General features: G+C 47.7%; 1 protein-coding gene across 3 annotated transcripts in view; it reads left to right on the forward strand.

The window, feature by feature from the left end:
• Positions 1-22,897, forward strand: part of Wdtc1 (WD and tetratricopeptide repeats 1) — a 74,587-nt gene extending 51,690 nt beyond the window's left edge. For 2 of the 3 annotated variants that reach the window (XM_027936958.2, XM_027936957.2), the window contains 13 exons: positions 1,281-1,327; positions 1,672-1,783; positions 5,077-5,264; positions 8,016-8,198; positions 8,925-9,019; positions 9,366-9,481; positions 11,153-11,228; positions 11,836-11,944; positions 13,616-13,789; positions 16,808-17,043; positions 18,540-18,723; positions 19,655-19,847; positions 20,898-22,897. In XM_027936958.2, the coding sequence (XP_027792759.1) occupies positions 1,281-1,327; positions 1,672-1,783; positions 5,077-5,264; positions 8,016-8,198; positions 8,925-9,019; positions 9,366-9,481; positions 11,153-11,228; positions 11,836-11,944; positions 13,616-13,789; positions 16,808-17,043; positions 18,540-18,723; positions 19,655-19,847; positions 20,898-21,095 (1,911 nt within the window). In that variant the 3' untranslated portion in view covers positions 21,096-22,897. The remainder of the gene's footprint in view (positions 1-1,280; positions 1,328-1,671; positions 1,784-5,076; positions 5,265-8,015; positions 8,199-8,924; positions 9,020-9,365; positions 9,482-11,152; positions 11,229-11,835; positions 11,945-13,615; positions 13,790-16,807; positions 17,044-18,539; positions 18,724-19,654; positions 19,848-20,897) is intronic. The other variant, XM_071617517.1, reaches the window with a different exon arrangement.
• Positions 22,898-23,564: the final 667 nt, after the last annotated feature.

Raw genomic sequence — 23,564 nt, forward strand, 5'->3', positions numbered from 1 at the left:
TGGCAAATGTGTGCATAGTTCCAGGTGTCATGTCTATATCCCTAGAATTCAAAGGAAGAAAGACATCTTTTCCATAGACTGTCACCCCAAAATGAAAAAAACACCATTTGCAGAGGCTCCCTCCCAGTACCTGTTCCCCATTGCGTCTGATAGGGGTCACAGGTTCATTTCAGAGCCAATCCCTATGGCAAGTGTCTGCCATGTACTATTTGGTTTAGGCCTAAGTCCCTGAACCCATTACTGTGGCAAGAACAATGAGTTTGTGCTTCCTGAAATATATATATATCTGATTTGAGGCAGGGAGACAATTACAAAATGTAAATCAGGGTGCTATTAGGAAAGAGGGAAGGTGAAGAAACAGAACGGTATGTAGGAATGCCTAGTGACTTCTTCTCTCCCACCATGTGAGACTCAGTCTGTTCTCTGTACCTTCTGCTTATTCATGGATACTCTGTCTTCATAACCCTAACCTTGCCATTATTTCTCCCTGTGCATGCTTTCAACTTCAGCATCTCTCTGCATTTCTCAAATCAAATCCCAAAGATAAAAACTCTAGCCCAGTTTACTTTACTGCACCAGGCTTCAAAAGATCTGAGACTGGTATACTGTCATGTCTAGTATCCAAATAGTACCTCGCTTGTAGTACATACTTGATAAATATAAGTAAACAAATGAAAGATTATTCTTCTAGTTATTTGGCCGCCTTTGTGTCAGATGCTCCTCTGAGCAAATTTTCTTGGCTGAGGGGCTGTCCCTTGGAGAGACCATTGACATACCCTTCTAGTTGTAGAAGCAGAAATATTTTGGATCTCACTTCTACTACTTACTACTATCTGAACTTCTGTTGACTTTTCTACAAAATGGGATCAGTGAAACCTGCCTTTCATAGTTCAGAGGTGCCCAGTGACAAGTGAGATTATGAATATGAAAGTACTTTATGTACTGTAGTATGCCAAGCAGTTTAATCAATTCTGGCCACCCACATTCACTCTCAAGCTAACTTCCCTCAGGATGACAAAATGTGTTCAGCATGAAGTCAAAGCCCATCATTCTGTGGAAAACACTGAAGATGGGAAGACCAGTTTATGCTCGGGGCGTAGCTCAGGGATAGAGCACTTGCCTAGGATGTCTGGGGTCTTGGTTCAATCCCCAGTATTAAAAAAAAAAAAAAAAAGTGAAACAAAACAAAAAGAAAGGCAAGTTTTTCTGCTTAGTTCTACTTCTCCCCAGGAGGATTTCTAACTGGCTCTCTTTTTGTCCCTTGCCATTTGCCTTCCCAGGGTCACTCAGGATGTGTCAACTGTCTGGAGTGGAATGAGAAAGGAGAGTAAGTATGAGCTAGAGAGTTCTGAAGGAGGCGTGAAGAAGCTGAGAGAAGGGGCTTCCTTCTTTTGAGTGAATCTAAGTTAAAAAAAAAGCTACTCTCTTCTTATGTTTAGGCCATAACTTTTAATACAGTTAAACTATCAATCCCAGTTAGATGGAAGGGTGGGTGACCATCCAAACCCTGGTTGTTGTTTTTTGTTGTTGTTGTTGTTTTTACTAGTCAGTGTATTCAAGGATAATGGGAAACTTCTAGTTCTTTGGGTCCCAACTTCTATAAACTGGGAATGTGGGGAGGGGGAGCCTGGGAACTTGAGAAGAAGTCAAAGCCCATCATTCTGCTTGCAGCTTGCTGGCCTCTGGTTCCGATGACCAGCACACGATTGTGTGGGACCCGCTGCATCACAAGAAGCTGCTCTCCATGCATACAGGACACACTGCAAATATCTTCTCTGTCAAGGTGAGCAGGACAAGCCAAAGAGCAAATGATGGTGTGACTGGGCTGTGGGCATGGTCATGTTGGCATGTGTATGTCTCATGTACCCTCTGGAGTCACAGACCCTCCCCATGGTCTGAACCTTTGATGGTGATGCCTGAAGCTTCATCCCTTTTCCATGCCCTTCTTTGTCTTTTAGAGCCAAGAAGCCAACTCGAGATGGACTTACAATTATGTGAGCGTTGAGGGTGGGGGGGATGATTCTGAGCTTGAACAATTTTTTTTAAAGAGGAATTTATAATTGATATTACAGTTCAATTAAATAATTGATTTTTTTAAAAAAGGGGCTGGGGATGTGGCTCAAGCGGTAGCGCGTTTGCCTGGCAATGCGTGCCGCCCGGGTTCGATCCTCAGCACCACATACAAACAAAGATGTTGCGCCCGCCGAAAACTAAAAAATAAATATTAAAAAAAAAAAAAGAGGCTGGGTATTTCTACAATCCCAGCCACTTGGGAGGCTGATTCAGCAGGATTGCACATTTACAGCCAACTTGGGCAACTTAGTGAAACCCTCTCCCAAAGTAAAATTTTTAAAAAGGCTGGGAATGTAGTTCAGTGGCAGAGCAATTGCCTAGCCAGCTCAATGCCCTGGGTTCAGTCCCCAACACATACACCTACAAAAAAAGAATGAGCAGATACCCGAAGAGAAAGTAAATCAAAGAATTCAACACCTACTTATTTCCCAAATAACTGAACCATAACAGATTTAAAAGCTCAAAATATATCTTAAACTTTGCCTCTTTCCCAAGCTCTGATTATCATCTCCTGTTCCAGAGGCCAATTCCATGTTTCTGTGATTTTTAGAGACATAACAATGGCAGTTCATCTCTTATATGACCAACAGAGATTGCTTTCCGCCCCTGCAAAGTTTTAGTCTGTGCATTCAGATTTGGGGATGGGGACCTGAGCCACCAGTTTTGCATCATGGAGCATAAAATGTCGAGTTCTTAATATACCCTCATGGTAAGACCTTGGACAAGTCACTTACACATAGCCCATCAGCCTCCTCTTCTGTTTAAAAAGAAAGAAAGTGTAGAAAAGGATTCTGTCTTCAGGTAGTCAAAATACTAGGTGTATTTACAGTATTTCAACAATGCCCTCCCCCTAGTGGCAACTATGGTGTATGATGTGTAGTTGCAGCCCTAGGCCCATGGCCATGGCCAGGGCTTTCCTGTTTATTTCTGTTGTGTGTGGAGTATATGCTATCTCTAGACAAGATTAAAAACTACTGATTGTCCCTAAAGATGATTGAATTCTGTCTGTTTCATCTATCCCAGTCTAATGTGCCAGTGGAGAAGAATATATGGAAAAAATGGATGTTGCTCTTCCATAAACGTTTAAAGCCAAAGGGAATTGCAGCTATTTAAATGCAGAGTGATGCCCCTCACACAGTACCACCACTCAGCCTTAGTGTGGGTTGGGAAGAACTTTTCAGTTCAAAAACAAAAAACTAAAAGTTGGGTATGGTGGACATGTCTGTAATCCCAGCTACTTGGGAAGTTAGAGGATCACAAAGTCCCGACAGCCTGAGCAACTTAATGAAACCCTGTTTCAAAATTAAAAAATTTTAAAAAAGGTCTGTGATGCAGTTCAATAGCAGAGTACTTGCCTAGCATGTTTGAGGCCTTGGATTCAATCCCCAGTACTGAAAAAAAAAAAAAAATTCAGGGCTGGGCTTACAAGTTGGTAGAGTGCTTGCCTCACATGCACAAGGCCCTGAGTTGAATTTCTAGTACCACCAAAAAAAAAAAAAAATTAGTCTTTTGAACTCAAAAGAAGTTAGATGACTCTAAGTAACCCAAAGTTAGGTGATAGAACTGCCTGCTTTTATTCCCCTTATTTGAAGCAGTATTTGTAACTCTTATGATCTTGCCAGATGTCATCTAGAGTATGGTATTCTCGGCTTCATCATGATAGTGGGACTCTCATTTTGTTTTTTTGATTGTTTGTTTGTTTGGATGCTGGGGATCAAACTTATGGTCTCACACTGGGTGTGGTGGCCCACACCTGTAATCCCATGCCTGTAATCTCCAGAGGCTGAGACAGGGGAATTGTGAGTTCAAAGCCAGCCTCAACAACGGCAAGGTGCTAAACAACTCAGTGAGTCAGTAGGGCTGGGGATCTGGCTCAGTGAGACAGTAGGGCTGGGGATGTGGCTCAGTGGTTGAATGCCTCTGAGTTCAATCCCTTACACCAAAAAAAAAAAAAAAAAAACACCTTACGGCCTCATGTATGCTAGGCAAGCACTATTCTACTGCGCTACACCCCAACCCTAGAAGTCTCATTCTTAGCTACATAGAGATGGATTTCTTGGTAGTCAGCCCTTTCCCAAGGTCTTACATTTGAACCATTTTCACTGTTTGTTACTATAAGGAGTGATGCTCTGAGCATTTCCGTACATGTCCCTTTTTCTTCTTGGATTACTTCTTAGAAGTGAAAGTTTTGGGTCAAAAGGTAAGAATAGCTTTTTATCTTTGTTACCTATTGCCAGATTATTCTCCAGAAACAGTTGAACCAATTTAAAGCACCCGCTACCTTAAAATTCCCTGAAAGTTATTTTCTCTTTAGGACTAATTTATTACTTAATTTCTAGGTTATTAAATAGTCGTGGTGGGCTGGGGGGTGTAGTTCAGTGGTAGAGCACCATGCTTAGCATGCATCATCATTATTAATCAATCAATAAATAAGGCAGTATGGTATGTGGATTTGGTCTTGCTGCATGTTAGGTACTGAAACTCAATTTTTAAACTTATTTACTAGGTACTGGGGTTGAAACCAGAACCTCACATATGCTAAGTATGTGCTCTACAACTGAGCTACATCCCAACCCCCAAATCCTATTTGAATGAGCTCTTTTAAGCATCAGTAAGATAAAGTTGCTGCCTGGTAGCTAGTACATGGTAAATTTTTAGAAAAAAATTTTTGATTATTATTTACTGTTACTTGGGGAAGAGTCAAAGGAAAAGCATTCCTCAAGTAGTTAAATTTGGCATAGGTCATAACCGCTCTGGCAAAATTAAAGTGTGTATCTTGATTTTGACCTTTACGCCTATTGGCTGCTAACTGATATCTAAAGTGTGTGTGTGTGTGTGTGTGCGCGAGCACACATGCACTTATATGTGAATTGTCTTGGATGAGATCATTTTCTTGTCTTATATGGAGAAGGAAAGGGCATACTGACATCCTGGCTCATCTCCTTCAGTGGCCGGCTCTGTCACTACCACCTGCCAATCTCTTCTTCAATCTCTCCTGAGCAGTTCCTGCCTCATGCTGGGGACCGCATCTTGATCACGGGAGCAGCTGACTCCAAGGTGCATGTCCATGACCTGACAGTAAAGGAGACTATCCACATGTTTGGAGATCACACAAACCGGGTGAAGCGCATCGCCACAGCACCCATGTGGCCCAACACGTTCTGGAGTGCTGCTGAGGATGGGCTTATCCGGTAAGGGTCTGGGCATCAAGTGGCCTGTGGCTCCCCTGCTCCCAGGGCGTGGTGACTCCCCATTCCATCTGCTTACAGTACGTCCTCCCATAGGCCTGGTTCCTTCTTCCAACAGAAGTCCAGCTGCCTTTTTCTGCCCAGAGTAGTTGTCTGTGTACAAACTCAATTGGGAACATTTGCTTACCCCATCTTCACCATGCTCCATCTCTGTCCTCCGTCTACCACCTCTAGGTCCGTTGACCTTCTCCCACAACCTCAGATGTCCAGATCTCTGCCATTTCTGGGTGTTCACACTTGCTATTTCCTATCCCTGGATTCTCTGTCCACAGTTCTTTCCATGTCTGACTCTGTCACCAAAGGAAATCAGCTTGAGTCACCTCTTTAGAAATACTTGTCTAGGGGTTGGGGTTGTGGCTCAACCCCACAACTAGCATGTGTGAGGCACAAGATTTGATCGTCAGCACCACACAAAAATAAATAAAATAAAGGTATTCTATTCATCTACAACTAACAAAATTAATTATGTTATTACGTTAATAACGTAAATTACGTTATTCTGTTTCATAATCCTAATTGCATCCTCTATAACTCTAATCACCATCTGTAGTTACTTTATTTTTTTAATTTTTTTTTAGTTGTAGTTGGACATAATATCTTTATTTATTTATTTATATGGAGAAGGAAAGGGCATACTGACATTTGGGTGCTGAGGATTGAACTCAGTGCCTCATAGGTGCTAGGCAAGCGCTCTGCCACTGAGCCACAACCCCAACCCTTACTTTGTTTTTTGCTTGTTGGTTTACATTTTTGTCTGTGTCTGCACTTGAATAGTAAACTCTCTTAGAGCAACTCCATGTCTGTGTTATTCTTTATTGTGTCCCTAGAATGTGCCTGGCACATAAAGGTACTTGACACATTTCTCTTGAACAGTTTTGTCATTGAACATATTTCTGGGACAGGGAGAACCAGCAGAAATTGGAAAATACTGTCCCCTTTTCTAGTGACCTGTATTGTTACACATGTGCCTCCACTTCCTTCATTTCCTTCAGCCTGAAATAGCATTGCTTTCCTTTTTTTTTTTTTCCCGTGTGTGTGTGTGTTTGGTACTAAGGATGAACCCAGGACCTCCTGCATGCCAGGCATGCACTATACCAATGAGCTACACCTGCAGAAGTCCCGCTTCCAAACCTTTGTGAGATTGGGTCTCATAATATTGCCCAGGCTTGTCCAACTCCTAAGCTCAAGTGATCCTCCCATCTCAGCCTCCCAAGTAGCTGGGACTACAAGTACACACTGCAGCACTCAGCTATTATTGCCTTTCTTTAACCCCTTTCTTCAGATGCATGTTTTCTGGCATGGTTTCCTATCTCCCCACCCGGCTTTAATCTACCTCCGTTGAGTTCCTATAGGACTTTGTCTCTCTTCCCTATTACAGAAAAGAAGTCTCTAAGTCATGTGTAAGCTATAACACAGTAGCTATGAGCAGGCCAGAACTGGAGTGAAGTCAGAACTGGAGTGAAATCCTACCTCTCACCCAGTGTTTGACTGGAGAAGATTACTTTACCTCCGAACCTCAGTTTCCTTAAATGTAAAATGGGAATAATCACAGTATTAATTATTTGTTCCTTTGTTCATCTGAACATTAAAATTGAAATAGCACATGTAAAATTTTAGTATGGTACTTAGGAAGCATTTGATCAGTGGCATGTGCACTTGTTCAAACTGACTGCCCAGGCTGTGCCAGGGATGCTGAGCATCTTGGGCATGGGGTAGAATCCTAGGGACTGAGGCATAGTCACAGCAGGTGAGCTTACTCTGGACCTTCTAGAATAGGAGGGATTTGGATGATCCAGGAAAGTCTGAGTGGCTTCCCAGCACAAGTTGAGTTTGTGAAGGCAGGGATAAAAGTGACATGTACAGGACAGAGGGTTCTTAGTTGTAATTGACCCACGTTTTGAAAAAAATGTGGAGTTTGGTAAAGGCAAACTTAAAGTATTGAGGAATCACTACAGTTTTGGGGACAGAGGTAGGAGACTGGTATAAAACTGTTTTGGAAAGAACATTCTGGTAAGGATGACTTAAGAAACGCCAACAGCAAAGAGATTATTGTAGATGTTTAGGCAAGAGGAAGGTGAGCATGTGGGTGATGTCCCTCCCAGCTCTCTGAAGGTAACTGTATTATAAGCAAAAAAGTTTCCCAAGCTGGAGCAGTAGGATTTTGCTGTAACAGGTGTTGGCATTTCCTTTACCGCGTGGATGGGATCGTTCTTCTAGGTAGCTCTTAGATGATATCCAGATTTTCTCTCTCTCTTTCTTTTTCTTTTCTCCCTTCATCTATATCTTCCTTTGTTTCTTGAAAGAAAATAGATTAGGAAGGAGCATAGCAGAATAGTCTAAATCCAGTCTTGGCAAGTCAGCCCTGTTCCACACCTAGGGACAATAGTAGACATAAAGCATGTTTTCACTAAGCATTGTAATCAGCAGTAGTATAATAGTACCCATAATACATCTGTAAAATAAGTACAGTAGTATCTACCCTAAGGGGTTACACTAGGATGAAAAAGAATGTGTGAGAAACCTACTACAGGGGCCTGGCACACAGTGGGCACTAGGAAATGGGAGAGAGGTTTTGACATTCTGATAATTTACATATGGGTCTAAAGCCCCTCCAAATCCTTGAATAACAAGGACTCTGCTTCTTGCCTGCCTACTACACAAGGACCCCATCCCTAACTTTGTCCTCTCTCACAGCCAGTATGACCTTCGGGAGAACAGCAAACACTCGGAGGTGCTGATTGACCTGACAGAGTACTGTGGCCAGCTGGTGGAGGCCAAGTGCCTCACAGTCAATCCCCAGGACAACAACTGCCTGGCTGTAGGGGCCAGTGGGCCCTTTGTGAGGCTCTACGACATTCGCATGATCCATAACCATAGGTATGGTTCACTCAGCCTCCTGGGGCAAGACCCTGGGAACTGGCCACCCCTTTCCTTCATTTCCATGCCCTCTTCATTTTTAAGTGTTGTCGTTGTTTGTTTGTTTTTTAATCTTGTGATTCAAAAATATTAACATATGCTTGTTTGAAAAATGTGAAAAGTTTAACAAAGAAATTACCCAAAATCTCATGGCCTGAGAGAAATCACTATATAGATTTTCTCCTGGTTATCTTACCATGATTGTGTTTGCACAGTTAGTTTTATACACGTAATTTCTTTCTGCATGAATTTTATTCTATTTAAAATAAATAAATAAAGAGGAATATACTGAGTACCCCCACCCTCACAACAACCCCCAAACTAAGTGGCTTCTGCAGCCACACTACATAGCTTGGAGTGGGCCTTGAGCCTTAGATTCTATGTCTGTAAAATGGGGGAAATGAAGTGGCCATGAGAATCCACAGAGTTTTCAGGACCTCCTTGGCAAAACACTGTAGTGTCTGTGTCCATATCTGTCTAGTAGCTGGACTTTGGAGTCACTTAGGTAAGGAAGAAAGGTGCCTCCTTTATTTCTCAGGAACCTAAACTTAGGCATCCTCTAGTGGGGGTCTGGTCTATCTAGCCAGGTCCAGTGCCTGAGTTTCTTATTGTTTTTTATTTAGGGGGTGTGTGTTTGTTTGTTATTGTTTTTAGAGTTTTAGCCTATTTTATTTTTCTTCCCACCAGAAAGAGCATGAAGCAGAGCCCATCAGCAGGTGTACACACCTTCTGTGACCGGCAGAAGCCCCTTCCAGATGGTGCAGCCCAGTATTATGTAGCAGGTAGGACTCAGCCAGCTCTGGTGCCAAACTCTTGACTGGATGCTTACTTACCTGCCATTCTGGTCAAGAGTAAGGGCTTTAGAGTCAGACAGATCTTTAATCCTGACTCTAATGCTAAACTTCATCAAATTACTTACCTTTAATGAGTTTCTTTTCTGTAAACTGGGGTTGTAATCTAGGAGATAAAGCAGCTGGCCCAGTATTGATCATCGGGCTCGACACTTGTGGCTGCTTCTATGATGAAGTTGAGTGCTAAAGTTTTCAATTTGGCTATCTTCACACAATCTCCTGCCCCTTCAAGGGGGACTAAGAACCGCACTGTAGAATGACAGGGCTCTTTTTCCAGGTCACCTGCCAGTGAAGCTGCCTGACTATAACAACCGTCTGAGAGTGCTGGTTGCCACCTATGTGACCTTCAGCCCCAATGGCACAGAGCTGCTAGTCAACATGGGAGGTGAACAGGTAGGTTCAGCTGCCTCATGTGACTGCCCATAACCATCCCATATGCAGTAGACCAGGCCTGTGTACCGTACCTCCACTGCCATGAGGTAGACAGACGTAATAGCTTCATTGTAAATTACATTACTGTGAAAGGTGGGAGTGACATGATATTATAAGGATGCTGAGAGAGGTATAATAGGCTGGTCTCTCTCTGTGTGTCCTTCTCTGTTTTCTCTCTCTTTCTAATTTCTCTTTCTTTCTTTTTTATTTTATTGCAGTACTGGGTATTGAATCCATGGGTGTTCTGCCACTGAGCTACATCCCTAGTCCTTTTTATTTTTTATTTTGAGACAGGTTCTTGCTAAGTTGCCCAGGCTAAGTTGCTTGTGATCCTTCTGCCTCAGCCTCTTGAGTCATTGGGATTACAGCTGTGTATCACTTCACCTGGCTTTTTATTTTTTAATGAACTAGATAGATATATGATAGAATGAGACTTTAGTTAAAAAATACAGGCTTTGAAATTGACAGATCTATCTTCAGTGATGGCCTACTGTCTTCAAGCTGTGTTTTGTGACTTTGAGCAAGTCTGTTCACTTTTCTGAGCCTCAGTTTTCCCCATCTGCTGTTTTCCTAGGAGAAGATCCATGGGTCTCAGAGCACACAGCCAAGATGTGGTTTAGGACCAGTTTTGAGAATGTTCTTTGATAATAGGTTGCTAAATCTTCTGTTTGTGTGCTCTCAGGATATTTAGTAAGCCTTGCATAAATTTGTTTTTATTCTACTGAGCACTCATTGTGGACTAGAGTTATGATAAAAATAGGGAACCTAGCATGCATGAGGCCCTGGGTTGGATCCCCAGAATCAAAATAATAATATAGAGGAGGCAAATGCAAATATGATCCATCATCGGGATGATAGGAGACAAGGCAGGAAATGGTGATGACATTACAAGGCAAGGCATGAATATATATAAAAGAAATGGGCTGGAGAATGGGTGAGCACCTGAGTTCAGAATAGTCCTCTGGCTTCACAAAGCTAAGTATTATCTGGCCTGAAGGTGGCATAAGGGTAAGTGAGGAGACTGTCTAGTAGAGTGCTTCAGAGCCAGAGGGACATAGTTTTGAGTCCTGGCTGTGCCATGTGCTGCTTTTCTGATCCTGAATAAATTTTGAATTTTGAGCCTATATTTCTTCATTTGCAAAAGGGGTGAAAATAATAGTATTTCTGCATGTGGTAGTTTCTAGGATGAAATGAGTCAATATTAAAAAAAACACTTAGAGTTCTAGAACAAAATAAGCATTCAATAAGTGTTAATAATAGATAATATTTACCTACTGAGAGAAGTAACTAGCAGTGTTACTTTAAGCAAGTTGCTTTCTGCAGCCTCGGTTTTCCTATCTGTTAAAGACATTTAGCTTTGTGATCTCTGAGTACTTTTCCAATTTAAGCATGTGATTCTAATTAAGGACAGTATTTCACTTAGAGCTTTGGGTAGATCAAATGGCCCTTCCCAAGGACCTGAAGGAAATAGGAATATTTTCCTGCCTGAAGTTCACTTCCTGGGCTAGCTCTATAGCTCTGTGCTCAGCACTCAGTGTATACTGAAGCCCTGGTTCTTGTGAACCACCATAGCCTTGTGAATAGTTCAACCACATCCATGCCTCCATATCTTTTCTTGACCCTCAACTTTAGGTCTATTTGTTTGACTTGACTTACAAGCAGCGGCCATATACCTTCCTCTTGCCTAGAAAATGCCACTCCTCAGGGGGTAAGTCCTTCCTAGGGTATCTGTGCTGAAGTGGGGTGGGGAGCTTGAGTACCAGCTGCCTCTGCTGAGAAGCCTGCCCGTTATTCTGAACTGTGGCTACAATACTCCAAAAGCAGCAGATCTCTGAAATGATCCTGTCCATACAGGAAGAAGGAAGATAACAGTAGGTCAGAGATCTGTCGCAGGGCTTTGCATCATAGCCCTTTTCACTTCTCTCTGAAACAGATTGTTCCCGCAGCTCCACTCTTGTGGACCTGAAGTAGTTGCTCTTCCCTTTCTCATGCTGGCTTATTAACTCTTTCTGGGTCCTACAGTTGATACAGGCACCTCCTTACCCCTCATTTCCCGCCCCCCACCCAGCCCAGCTAAGGGAAATGACATGTTGAAGCTGTGTCCCTTGCCAGCCAGCAGAGGGCGTACAGGCTTTTCTTTATGTCTTGGCTGCTGGTCTGTCCAAACTTGGTCTCTGGGACTGGGTCTTACCTTGGAGGAATAGTCAGTCCCACAGTGGAACCATCAGACCCTGTGTTGGAAGCTGAAGGGCTGTGGAGAAGAAACGAGGGCCTCATCCTGAGTTGTCATTGTTACTTTCTCCCCATCCTGCCAGAAGTCCAGAACGGCAAGATGTCTACCAATGGTGTGTCCAACGGCGTGTCTAATGGCCTGCACCTTCACAGCAACGGCTTCCGACTGCCAGAAAGTAGGGGGCATATCAGGTGAGGCCAGCTGACCCATTCAGTCCTCCAAGCCTCAGTTACGCTCTATGAATTTGAGGGAAGGACATGTCCTATAAACCTTCCCCCTGACCTGTACCTAGGCATGCATCCCAGAGGGTAGAGACTGGGGCAGAGGGTGGCTGGTGGTCCAAGGCGTCTCCTACCTAGTAGGATACCAGTCATGCTTAGACTGAAGCTCTAGTCCCTTGACAGTAGCTGGGATCAGGGCCCAGAGGCTAGTTGCCTCTTAGTACTAAGGTATCTCCAAATAGAGATTCCAAACAGATGATCCTCTCTCACTGTATTATTCCCTACCCTAGAGTATATCCTGCCTCTATTCTGTGCCAGGTCTTGTGCTGGGCTTAGGTACATAGGCGTTCAAATTTTCTCTCCATTCAGATAAACAGTTGTCCATAGAGAGATTCATATGAGGAACTTGGGTGACCATGAGGTTCAGCTTAGCAGGGAGGCAGGTAGTGTCAACTACTATCATGCCCAAGAGTTTGATTAAGAATTGTGTTAATGGGGGCTGGGGCTGTAGCTCAGTGGTAGAACACTTGCATCACATGTGTGAGGCACTGGGTTCAATCCTCAACACCAAATAAAAGAAATAAATACATAAAAAAAGATATTGTGACCATTTACAACTAAAAGTTAAAAAAAAAAAAAAGAATTGCCTTAATGGGCTGGGGTTGTGGCTCAGTGATAGAGTGCTTACCTGGCATGTATGAAGCACTGGGTTCAATTCTCAGCACTGCATATAAATAAGTGAATAAAATGCAGGTCTATAAACAACTAAAAATATGTGTTAAAAAAATAAAAAGAATTGCCTTAAACCGGGCATGGTGATACAAGCCTGTAATCCCAACAGCTCGGAAGGCTGAGACAACCTTAGCAATTTAGCCAGGCCCTAAGCAACTGTCTCTAAGTAAAATACAGAAAAGGGCTGAGGATGTGGCTGAGTGGTTAAGTGCCTTTGAGTTCAATCCCCAGTAACCCTCCCCCCAAAAAAAAGTATTGCCTTAAGCTGGGCCAGGCACAGAGGGGCATGCCTATTATTCCAGCTACTGAGGAGGCTGGGGCAGGAGGATTGCAAATTGTATACCAGCCTCAGCAATTTAACGAGACCCTATGCAACTTATTGAGACTGTCTCAAAATTTAAAAATTTGTAAAAAGGACTGGGGGTGTGGCTCAGTGGCTAAGCACCCCTGGGTTCAATCACCAGTACCGGGAAAAAAAAAAGGTCTTAAGCCAGGTGCAGTGGTACGCCCTGTAATCCCAGCAACTCGGGAAGTTTGAGGCCCATCTGGGCAATTTAGCAAGATTCTGTTTCAAAATAAAAATTGAAAAGGGCTGGGGATGTAGCTCAGTGATAGAGGGTCCCTGGGTTTTATCCCTAGTATTGCAAAAGAACTGCCTTAAGGCTGTTTAGGATGGTTTCATTCCTGCCCCTCTTCTTTTTCAATGACTCACAGCATTGGAATTGTGCCTATTTCCTCTTAGGTTAATAGATATTAACCCAGGTCAGGATAAGAGTGGCCCTGTCTTCTAGATGGTAGTGCAGATCCCAGGGGCTGAGAAAACTTGCCTGACCCTCAGACAGTGCTACAGACCTTTGGAGGGCTGCTCTGACCTTTGACTTGTCTGACTTGGCTCTGCTTCCCTTATAGCCCCCAGGTGGAGCTGCCCCCATATCTGGAGCGTGTGAAGCAGCAAGCCAATGAGGCTTTTGCCTGCCAGCAGTGGACCCAGGCCATTCAGCTTTACAGCAAGGCTGTGCAGAGGGCCCCTCATAATGCCATGCTCTATGGAAACCGAGCTGCTGCCTACATGAAGCGCAAGTGGTAAGAGGGCCTGCAGAGGGGACCTGGACCACAAGGCAGCAGGCCTGATGGAGCCAAGTTGCCAAGGCTTCCAGGGAGGGAAACTGCTACCTGGGCCAAGGCCTCTCCTCCTGACCTCCAGACTGACCGTAGGCAGGTGCACCAAGTCTGAAGTCCCAAACACCAAGGAAGCTCACAGCTAAGTGAACAAATTCACAAGTAGTTTTAACATGATGCTTTGTTATAAAGTTCTGTGGCCACTGAGGAAGTAGGAATTGAGAGAATGATAAATCCCAACTATTGGAGAATTGAGCCTTGAATTGGACTTTCAAATAGCAGTGAAATCTTGCTAGGTGAAAATGAGGATTAGATGAATTCACTTGATAGCATCTGAAGTGGTTCTGCAGCTCCTTACCCCTGGGGCTTGCTTTCTGTATTTTTAGACCCACTAGACCAAGCACAAACAAGATTCCAGAGATCTGGGGCCAGCTGTGGATCATGGCTGGGGTATAGTGGTTGGTGTAACGATATGGTGGTTCATATCTTGAGGAAACCATCAGGCCCCCAGCCCTTCTGCCTGTAGCACCAGCAGGCAAGCAGACAGGCAGACCCCCATCCCCCAGCCAAGGCCAGAACTGGAGATGGATAGAGCTGGGCCCACAGCCATTTCTGCTCCGTCTGGCATACGTCGGCTCTGCCCAGACAGACAGGCCAGCTGGTGTGCCATCGTCTGGCTGAAACTAGGCAGGCCTGGGGAAGCTTAAGAAACCCACCCAAGTCAGCAGGATGTTAGTGGGGGTGGGGAAGATGCAACCCCTACATGCCTAGCTCAGGCATCAAGAGTTTTTCTAGGGCTCAGGTGGACTCTTTTGAAGTTAATCCTGAGGTGTGTCACCTCTCTGTCCCAACAGTTGGGTATAACTCAGCATCAAACCTACATTCTTGCTAAGTTAGTAATGTCCTCATCTTGTTCTCTGAGCTTCTACTATGTACTAGGTACACAAAGTTATTTCCTTCTGCACCCCTGTGCTCCAAAGACCCCAGCCTCTGGGCAGGGAATAAAGTTGCAGGTATAGTTCAGTGTTGAAGGGGCAGAAAGCAGTTAAGTCTCGTAAATGGTCAGGTAAAGTGTTGTGGTCATTTTAGCTGGGAATCAGTGAAGTACCAGAAAGACATGGTGTTTTGGGCTGGGGGTGTAGCCCAGTTGGTGGGGCTTGCCAAGCATGAATGAGGTCCTGGGCTCCATCCCCAGCACACACACACACACAAAAAAAAAACAGACCTGGTGTCTGTGTGGGCTCGAAGCGTGGACAGGCTTAGACAAGGAGATGAAGGGGAGAAAGGTACCATAGGGAAGGACATTCCAGGGAGATTAAATGGTGTGAACAAAGGTGTGGGGGTGGGGGACTGACTGAAGAGCTTACTTCAGAACAGCAAATCCATTTGGCTGGAGCAGAGGGTTCTGGAAGGGACTGGCAGGAGATGAGTCTGTGAGGTAGCCTGGGGCCGGCCTGGGAAGGGCTTGGAATGCAGAGCAGTGGCGTTTGGCCTCAATTCAGTGCATGATGGGCAGCTACTACAGAGTTTTGTGCAGGAGAGGGATGCTCAGAGGGCCGTCCTTTCAGGGAGATTGATCTGGCAGTGGGACTAGGAGGGGTGAGCCCTGGGGCCAGCATCTCTCTCCCCCATCCCCACATGCCTGTCAGTGACCCCTATAATGTCACATTCTGTCCCAGGCCAGTCTCCCCAGGGCTACCATCTGCTCTAGATGCAGACCACCCTCTGGTTCCTGGCTTGTCTCTGGTCTGGTTCTCCCCAGGAGCTTGGAGGGGCACCTTGCAGGCAGTAATTGGTTTCCAAACAGCGCCTGCTCCTTCGTCATAGCCACTGGTTCTGACGCAAGCCATGCTATCAAAGCAGCTCTGTCTCCTGCCTTCACACTGCTGAGCTGCTGGTTCCTGGTCTGAGGGTTGCTATTCCAAGGACTGGTGCTACCTCTGGAGTGCTGTAGGGAAAGAAGGATCAGAAGGAACAATTCAGTGCCAGGCCTGCTTTGGCCGTGCTGTGAGCTGTGCCCTTGGTGGAGAGGCCCGTCAGCTCTAGGGAGTGCTGCTTACTGCTTGAGTAGACCAACCCCATCCCAGCAGCAAGTAGAAAAGAAAATATGCTTCCAATGGGGAATTGGCTCTTGTGACCTGTCTCATTCTCCAGATGAGAGACAAGGATATGTTACTGGGGTCCAGGGCAGCAGGCCTCCTATATTCTGGCTTAGGGTGGGAGAAGGAGGGGCTTTTCCTTTTACCTCCACCTACTGACTCCCCCCTCTAAAGAAACTCTCCCACTTCCCTTCATCCATACTTTAGGTTGGAGAAGTGAGTGGGGACAATTTGGAGCTCCTGGCGTGCTCAGCCCCCTCGCCATCAGCTTCCAGAGAGCTGACTGTGCCAGACAGTCAGGCCCCATCCTCCAGCCCCAGGAGGTAGAGGCCACAGCTGCTGCGGATCAGTCAGCCAGGACAGAGGGGGGTCTGGATGAGGGCTGCTGCCTGCTGGTCGACCCTGAGTCCCCAGCCTGGCACTTCTGGCTTCCCCCGACCACAGAACTGTCCTTGGGGGCCCCCTGCCTTGGACAAGGCTTTGAAGGCCAGCAGGGGGATTTGAGGAGGTGGATGAAGGAAGAGAGAAGGAGGGCTTGGGGAGCCTGAGGTGGGCAGGATGCCAGGCCTTCTGCTGCAGAGCTGCGGGTGCCTGGGGGGGGAGAAGCAGTGCGCAGTTGCAGTCTGTTCTCAGCAGCAGAGGGCAGCCTAACACCGTTTTTTGCTACCTTACCAACTCCTCAGGGTTCCTAATTTGCTCCTTCACATACTCCATCTCCCAGGGAGGAAGACCTGGGCTGGATTCTCTTCACTCCCAACTCCCCTCATCTTCATGTCTATCAGAGGTGGGCTGGGGTGGCCACAGGAAGCAGAGGAGACGAGTAGGATGACCCCTTGCTTGCTACATGACATCACCTCCAAGCCACATTCCCCTGCCTTCCCAGGGACGGTGACCACTATGATGCCCTAAGGGACTGCCTCAAGGCCATATCCCTAAACCCATGCCACCTGAAGGCACACTTCCGCCTGGCCCGCTGCCTCTTTGAGCTCAAGTATGTGGCTGAGGCCCTGGAGTGCCTAGACGACTTCAAAGGGAAGTTCCCGGAGCAGGCCCACAGCAGCGCTTGTGATGCTCTGGGCCGTGACATCACAGCTGCCCTCTTCTCCAAAAATGATGGCGGTGAGTGGGCACCAAGGAGGGGTGGCTGTCACTCACCTGTTTGAGGGGCTGCATGACCTTTTGGAGAGAATATGTTTCTGGGATTGGAGAGGCCTGAACTCAGGTGCTGATTCAGAAACCATGTGACCTTGAAACAGTCTCTCCCTCTGAGACTCACTTTCCTCACCTGAAGAGGGGAAATGTTAGCACCTCCCATTGAGTTTCTGTAGAGGATTTTCTCTAGCGCGTTCAAAGCACCTGGCATAGGAGGGAGCTGAACCCAGTCAGGCCATGTGGTCTCCAGCTGGGCCTTCCCACCTGCTCACAGGCAGGGCCTTGGCAGCCTCCCTGGGCTGAGAGAGAGGCAGGAGCTGGTCATTGCCTTTGTTCCAGTCTGTGCAAATGCAGCAGAGACCACAGCACAGAGCAACAGAAATGCCTCGTTCCCACCTCAGCTCTACCAGGTGGTAACTTGTGTGGCTGTGGGTACAGCACAGCCTCTGAACCACTGCCTCACCTGCACAAAGGGCTCATGAAGCCCTGCCCAGCTCACCTCACTAGATAGCTAGCTTGGAGAGTGGGCTGGGCATGATGGTGTGGTCTATGAACGTGGAAGGTGAGCTCACTGTAGGCAAAAACAGAACCTCGCTCTTCTCCTTTGCAATTTACTTAACCATGGGATTGGTTTATTTGTTTAATGAAGTTATCAGACAACTGCCATGTGCCAGGCACTATGCTGAGCCCTGGGAAAACAGCTGTGACCCTGTCCATTGAGATTTCAGTGTTGGTGGGGTTTGTTCATAAAGAAACCAAGCACTGAAAGAGAGTCACAAAGAATGAAAAGTACCTGGGGGCCATGAATGGTGTGGGTGTATGGGGGAGAGTTTGATGGCAATCTGGGGTTCTTCGGGAACAGACATTTAAGCCAAGATCTGAAATTCAGAGGATACAGGTGTCTGGGAGGTACAGAGTCCTTTTCATGGGCACCAGTACATACAAAGGCCCCAGAGCAGGTGGAAATGATGCAACTTTAGGAAACTGAGAAAACCAGTGTGATTTTACCTGTCAACCAGTCAGTGCTGCAGTTGGAACCCATAAAAACTTGTTTTGCAGAGTTTACAAGCTTGGTCCTTACCGCCTTAAGCGCTATAAGTCTTTGTGAAAGTCACCCGAGCTTTTTACTAGTGCCCCCCCCCACCCTACTCTGCCTTTCTTCTCCATAGAAACATTCTGTGAGCCCGTGCATCATCAGAGCTTCTAGGCCTTTATTCCTTTGCTCAGGGAACTGAATCAGGACTCTCCTGGCTTCAGAGATCCCCTCTTAAACATCCTCAAAAGATGGCAGGATCCAAAGATACATCTTTCTCACAACCCTTTCCCAGTTCTCCAGAGTAAGGGTGGAGGCAGATAACCCTAAATTGACAGTACTTGAGCTGAATACTGGGCCATGGATGGGGAAAAGGCATTGGAAGGTGGGAGGGACAGTACTCTTACCTTTGCTTGCTCTCTTTCCCCAGAAGAGAAGAAGGGAGCTGGTGGTGGTGGTGGTGGTGGCCCAGTCCGCCTCCGAAGCACAAGCCGCAAAGACTCCATCTCAGAAGATGAGATGGTCCTACGGGAACGAAGCTATGACTATCAGTTCCGCTACTGTGGCCACTGCAACACCACAACAGATATCAAGGAGGCCAATTTCTTTGGCAGGTCCGAGGCCCTGAACAGGAGGAGGGCATAGCCCAGTTGGCCATAGGAGCGGGGGTGGGATGGCATTGGGGACATAATGCTTTTAGAAAAGAGCCTCAGCTCCCAGCTCTTCCTCTGTACCCTTGGGCAAATGGCTTTACCTCTGTCAGCCTCAGTCTCTTCACCTATGATATGAAACTAGCCATACCCGCTCATGGGGCCACAAGGACTAACCGGGTAATCCAAGTGACACATGCAGTGCAGTGCTTGACCATTCTTTCCTCCCCAACTCCTCCCCTCTCTGCATTTGTCAGACTTATTTTCTTTGGTTGTTTGCAGCTTTTTCTGCTGGGGGAAGATGAGGCAAGAGCCCTCAGGCTGGGAATCATGGCACACCCATTGTGTGCTCAGAACTGTGCCCTGGGTACTGAGGGACAAAGCCCATGTCTCAGATACCTTCACCCCCAACCCTCCTTTGTAGAGGTTTACACTAAACCTTTGGGTAGGTGAGACACATGAACCTGAATCAAGAATTGCTCCACTGAGATCCCCTCTAAATGTCAGTAGGTGAGGGCCTGTGCTGCAGATTGAGGGCCTGGGTCCAAGAAGTCTAGGAGTACTGAGGGAAGATGTAGGCGAGGGTGTTCTTAGAGACCCAAGAGGTACAAGAGCCTATCCTGGCATCACTCGGGTTACAGTGTGCTTTGGAGGAGACTATCTTGGAGGAACCCAGGCAGTCTCTAATCCAAGGTTTAAGAGAACAATGACGAGGGTCTCCAATATGGGCAGATTCCCATGTGCATGGGAATTCTGAGACAAGGGCAGACCCCCAAGTGTGGGGGACTGAGTGACAACAGACTTCCCTGCTCCCTCTTGCCCTAAGCCATTGGCCTCTATTTGAGGCTTTAGGGCAGTACCCCACCTGACCTCCCTGCCCTTTGCCCCCCGCCAGCAACGCTCAGTACATCGTCAGTGGCTCTGACGATGGCTCCTTCTTCATCTGGGAAAAGGAGACCACCAACCTAGTGCGCGTGCTTCAGGGGGATGAGTCCATCGTCAATTGCCTGCAGCCGCATCCCAGCTACTGCTTCCTGGCCACCAGTGGCATCGATCCTGTCGTGCGACTCTGGAACCCCCGACCAGAGGTAAGGGTACAGGCCAGGTGGCCAAAGCCAGACAGGGAAGAGGGTGGGGGAACCCAGTACAGTGCCTCCAGCTGAGCCTGTGCGAGCTGAAAAGAGAAGTGAGTCACACAGAAGCCAAAGGCTGCCCTGTGAGTAAGCTCAGCCTAGGACCCAAGACTGCATCAGGTCCAGGAAGCTTCAAGTATGGTGGGCACTTCCAGGGGCAAGAGTTGGCTCCTGCTTTCTTGGAGCATATCCTTGAGCCAGCTGTGAGGATGAGAGGCCTCAAGGACAGGTGCAGGAGGGCAGAGAGAGAACCACACCAGCTGCAGCCCTCATGGGGAGAGTGCCTCAGGGTTCCCAGGGATCCTTTCCATTGTATTCCACTGTGGTGTTCTGCCCAGAAGCGGTTCAGAGGCCAGTTCCTCAGTCACAGGGAAGGGTTCCGGATTTGGCATCTGGTGGACCTGAGTTGAGCCCCACCCCTCACCCCTTCACTCTCTTCAACTTAACCATCTACACTGAAAATGGGAATGACAGCATCACTCCAAAGGTCACTTCGAGGACTAAGAAATGGTGTCTGTGGAGCCCAGCCCATGAGGTGTGGTCAGGGTGACCCCTTCACTCCTAGCCCCATGCTAATTTGTCAAGTGCCTCCCTGGAGAGCAGAAGGAAGGAAGGCTGAAGGAGGGCTGCCATTTGAGAGTAACGAGAGAGGGGGAGGGACCTATAACTGCCCTCTCCCTGGATCCAGTGTGTGTGTTCTCCAACGTGTGACGTGTCTCCCCAACATGCATCCCAGTGTGTGCTTGTGTCCCATGCAGATATAACCCAGTGTGGTGTTATTCCTCTTGTACAAACCTTCTGTGTGTGTGTTTCTTGCATATATTTCTCAGTACACGTGTCCCGTCCCCAGCATACATCTCCAGGTACGAGCAGCCCTTCCCTCTGCTGTTCAGCCAGTGTTTCCCCTCCCTGTTGCCCCGTCATATGTTCTGGGGCACTTGCCTCTTCGGTATTCTGGGGTCCCTCCCACCCTGGGCCCACTCACATTGCTCTCTCCTCCACCAGAGTGAAGACCTCACCGGCCGAGTTGTAGAAGACATGGAGGGTGCTTCTCAGGCCAACCAGCGGCGCATGAATGCGGACCCCTTGGAGGTGATGCTGCTCAACATGGGCTACCGGATCACAGGCCTGAGCAGTGGGGGCGCCGGGGCCTCTGATGATGAGGACAGCTCCGAGGGTCAGGTGCAATGCCGGCCCAGCTAGACACTCCTAGTCCCGGTCCCCAGCCCCATGCTACTGGCTGGACCCTCCTCCCTGGGCAGGAGGTCAGGGGGTTCTGTTTTGGTTTGTCTTCCCACCCCCACCTCCCCATTTTTTCATTTCCCCTGTTTTGTTTGTTAGTTTGGCATTGGGGGTGGGGGTTGCTGCAACTTGCTGGCTTTCAGACTCTTGAGCTGATTGTCCCTTGATTGTCCCCAGCCCTGAGCAGAAGAGCAGGAGGGGAAGCCCCTCCATATGCCACATCTCCTGCTTCCACTTGCCTGGAGGGCTCTGACCTGCCTAAAAACCCCTCTGCCTCCAGTGGGGAGGCAAGGGCTGACACTGTCCTCAAGGGGCGCCCTGCACTTCAGTTGGCAGCAGGAAGGGGAGTGGAACTCCCAGTTGGTAAAGGCCAGCTTGGCCAGTTGCCACTCTTGCTCTCTCGCCTGCAGGGCTAGCTTCCCCATGGTCTTCAGGGAAGGTTCTGAAAAAGGATGGAGTTCCACCCTCCCTCCACAGCCACCAGTGTTAAGGTGGAAGCAAAGGGAAGGATGGGAGCTCTGGAGTCAGCAAGGCCAGGCCACCTGCCTTGCCTGGGGGGCAGTGGAGCCTCCTTGTCTGCTCCTGGGCACAGGCTCTGGCCCTGAGCCTGCTCTCCATCAGGGGCTCTGCCTTTCCTTAGAGACCTGGCTGGGACTGGAGCACTGCACCATACCCCACCCACCCGTGCAGCCACTTCTGCACCATGGCCACTCCTCTTGGGCGCTCCTTGGCCTCACTGTGACCTTTTTGCCTGAGCTCCTAGCTGGGCCTACTCTGCTGAGGTAGCGCTTCCTGCTAAGGGCCTGTCTCTTGCCCTTTCTGCCCTCCTTCCCACTCCACTGCTGAGCAGCCACAAAGACCAAAGAAGTGATGGCTTCTCTCTGTCCCCTGCTGCTCTGGGGGGAGGTTGGTGGGAAAAAGCCTAACTCAGCCCCTCTTTCCTCTGACCCAAGCTTTACACTGGATGCAGCAGTCACCCCACCACCAAGCCCCCCTTTCCCTCGCCCCCTTGGCTCCACGCTCTGGAGCTGCTCTGGGTAGTTGGTTCTCCCCCTCTTCTCTCCCTCCCCCTTACCCTCCGTGCTTCCTTGGCTCCAGCCCTCCAGCTGCAGCCTCTGGGGAGCAGCAGCCTCCCTTCTCTCCCGCCCTCCCTCCCTCCCTCTCCCTCACTCAGCCCCTGTCTCTGCCAGGTGCCTCCTCTCAGTCAGGCTTCAGAGCAGCCCTGGAGACAGGAGGGCCATGTTAAAAGCTTTTTCACAGTTTTAAGAAGACGAGGGGGGTGAGGCTAGTGGTGGGGGGTCTGGCACCATCTCATTGCTTTAATCCCAGCGACACAGGTGGCAGCTTCTTCCCCTTCCTGCCCACCCCAGTCCTGCTTCCCACCCCTCTCTTCTAGCTTGGTAATGAAGTATATTTATTGGTGAAGGAAACAGCTGCTGCTGCTTCTCCTGCTGCTGGGACTTGCTCCCCTGTCTCTTTCCATGACCTTTCTCGAGCCAGGGAGTAGGGAGCAGGAGTACTGGGGCTAGGCCCTGGGGTACAAGAACTGGCCAGGGCCCCTTTGCTTTCCTGTGTTCGAGCCACCCACCATTTCCTCCCTCCCTGCCTCCTGCCTCCCCCCGCTGCCTGCCCAGAGCCTGGGCCCTGCAGTGTGGAGGGACACATAAGCCTTACTGTCCTCTGGGGGCAGGAGCCGAGCCTTTTTGTTGCTCCGCTCCCAGGAGAGTGAGGGTGACGCAATTGATTAAAACCATTTTGTTCTAGTTGTGGCTGGTGGCATTTGTGGAGTGCACATGGGTCTTGAGACAAAAGTGAGGGTACCTCCATGAGAGGAGATGTGACCTCACTAAGTTGACCGCCTTCCTTGAGTAACCACTCCTCTACCAGGCAGAATGAGGCCTGCCTGTAGGCCTCTGGGAGCTGAGACCATTCAGCCCAGCAAGGTCTAGCACAAAGCCCAGCACTGGTGACTGCAATTTGCAGTAATCAGCTTTCACTCTCTGGCTTTCATTCCTGAAAAATAAGGGGCTTGGAGTCTTAGTGGTTTTTCAAACTTTTAAAACCAGAATTCATATATTCAGATGAGAAATATACAGTTCATACTGTGACCCAAGAAACACATGCGTACCCGTGTGTAAGTACGTTTTTGTTTGTGTATGTGTATATACACACACATTTAAATATCTCACATACACACACACACACACGTATGTTTGTGTGTATATTGTATATATGTGATGAGCGAAAAAGTTTTACTTACCCTTGCTACAGGCAATTTGCTCTATTTACATTTCTATTTTGTTAGGGAAAAAATACTGGTTGTAATCCACTAAATTGATTTCAAAACCTGCAAGGTTTTGTTTTTGTTTCTGCTTTTGTTTTTGTGTTCTAGATTATCAGATGATTTCTTAGACCAGAGGGTTCCAAACT

Source organism: Marmota flaviventris, chromosome 10, assembly GCF_047511675.1.
Source record: "Marmota flaviventris isolate mMarFla1 chromosome 10, mMarFla1.hap1, whole genome shotgun sequence".
NCBI classification, from domain to species: domain Eukaryota; kingdom Metazoa; phylum Chordata; class Mammalia; order Rodentia; family Sciuridae; genus Marmota; species Marmota flaviventris.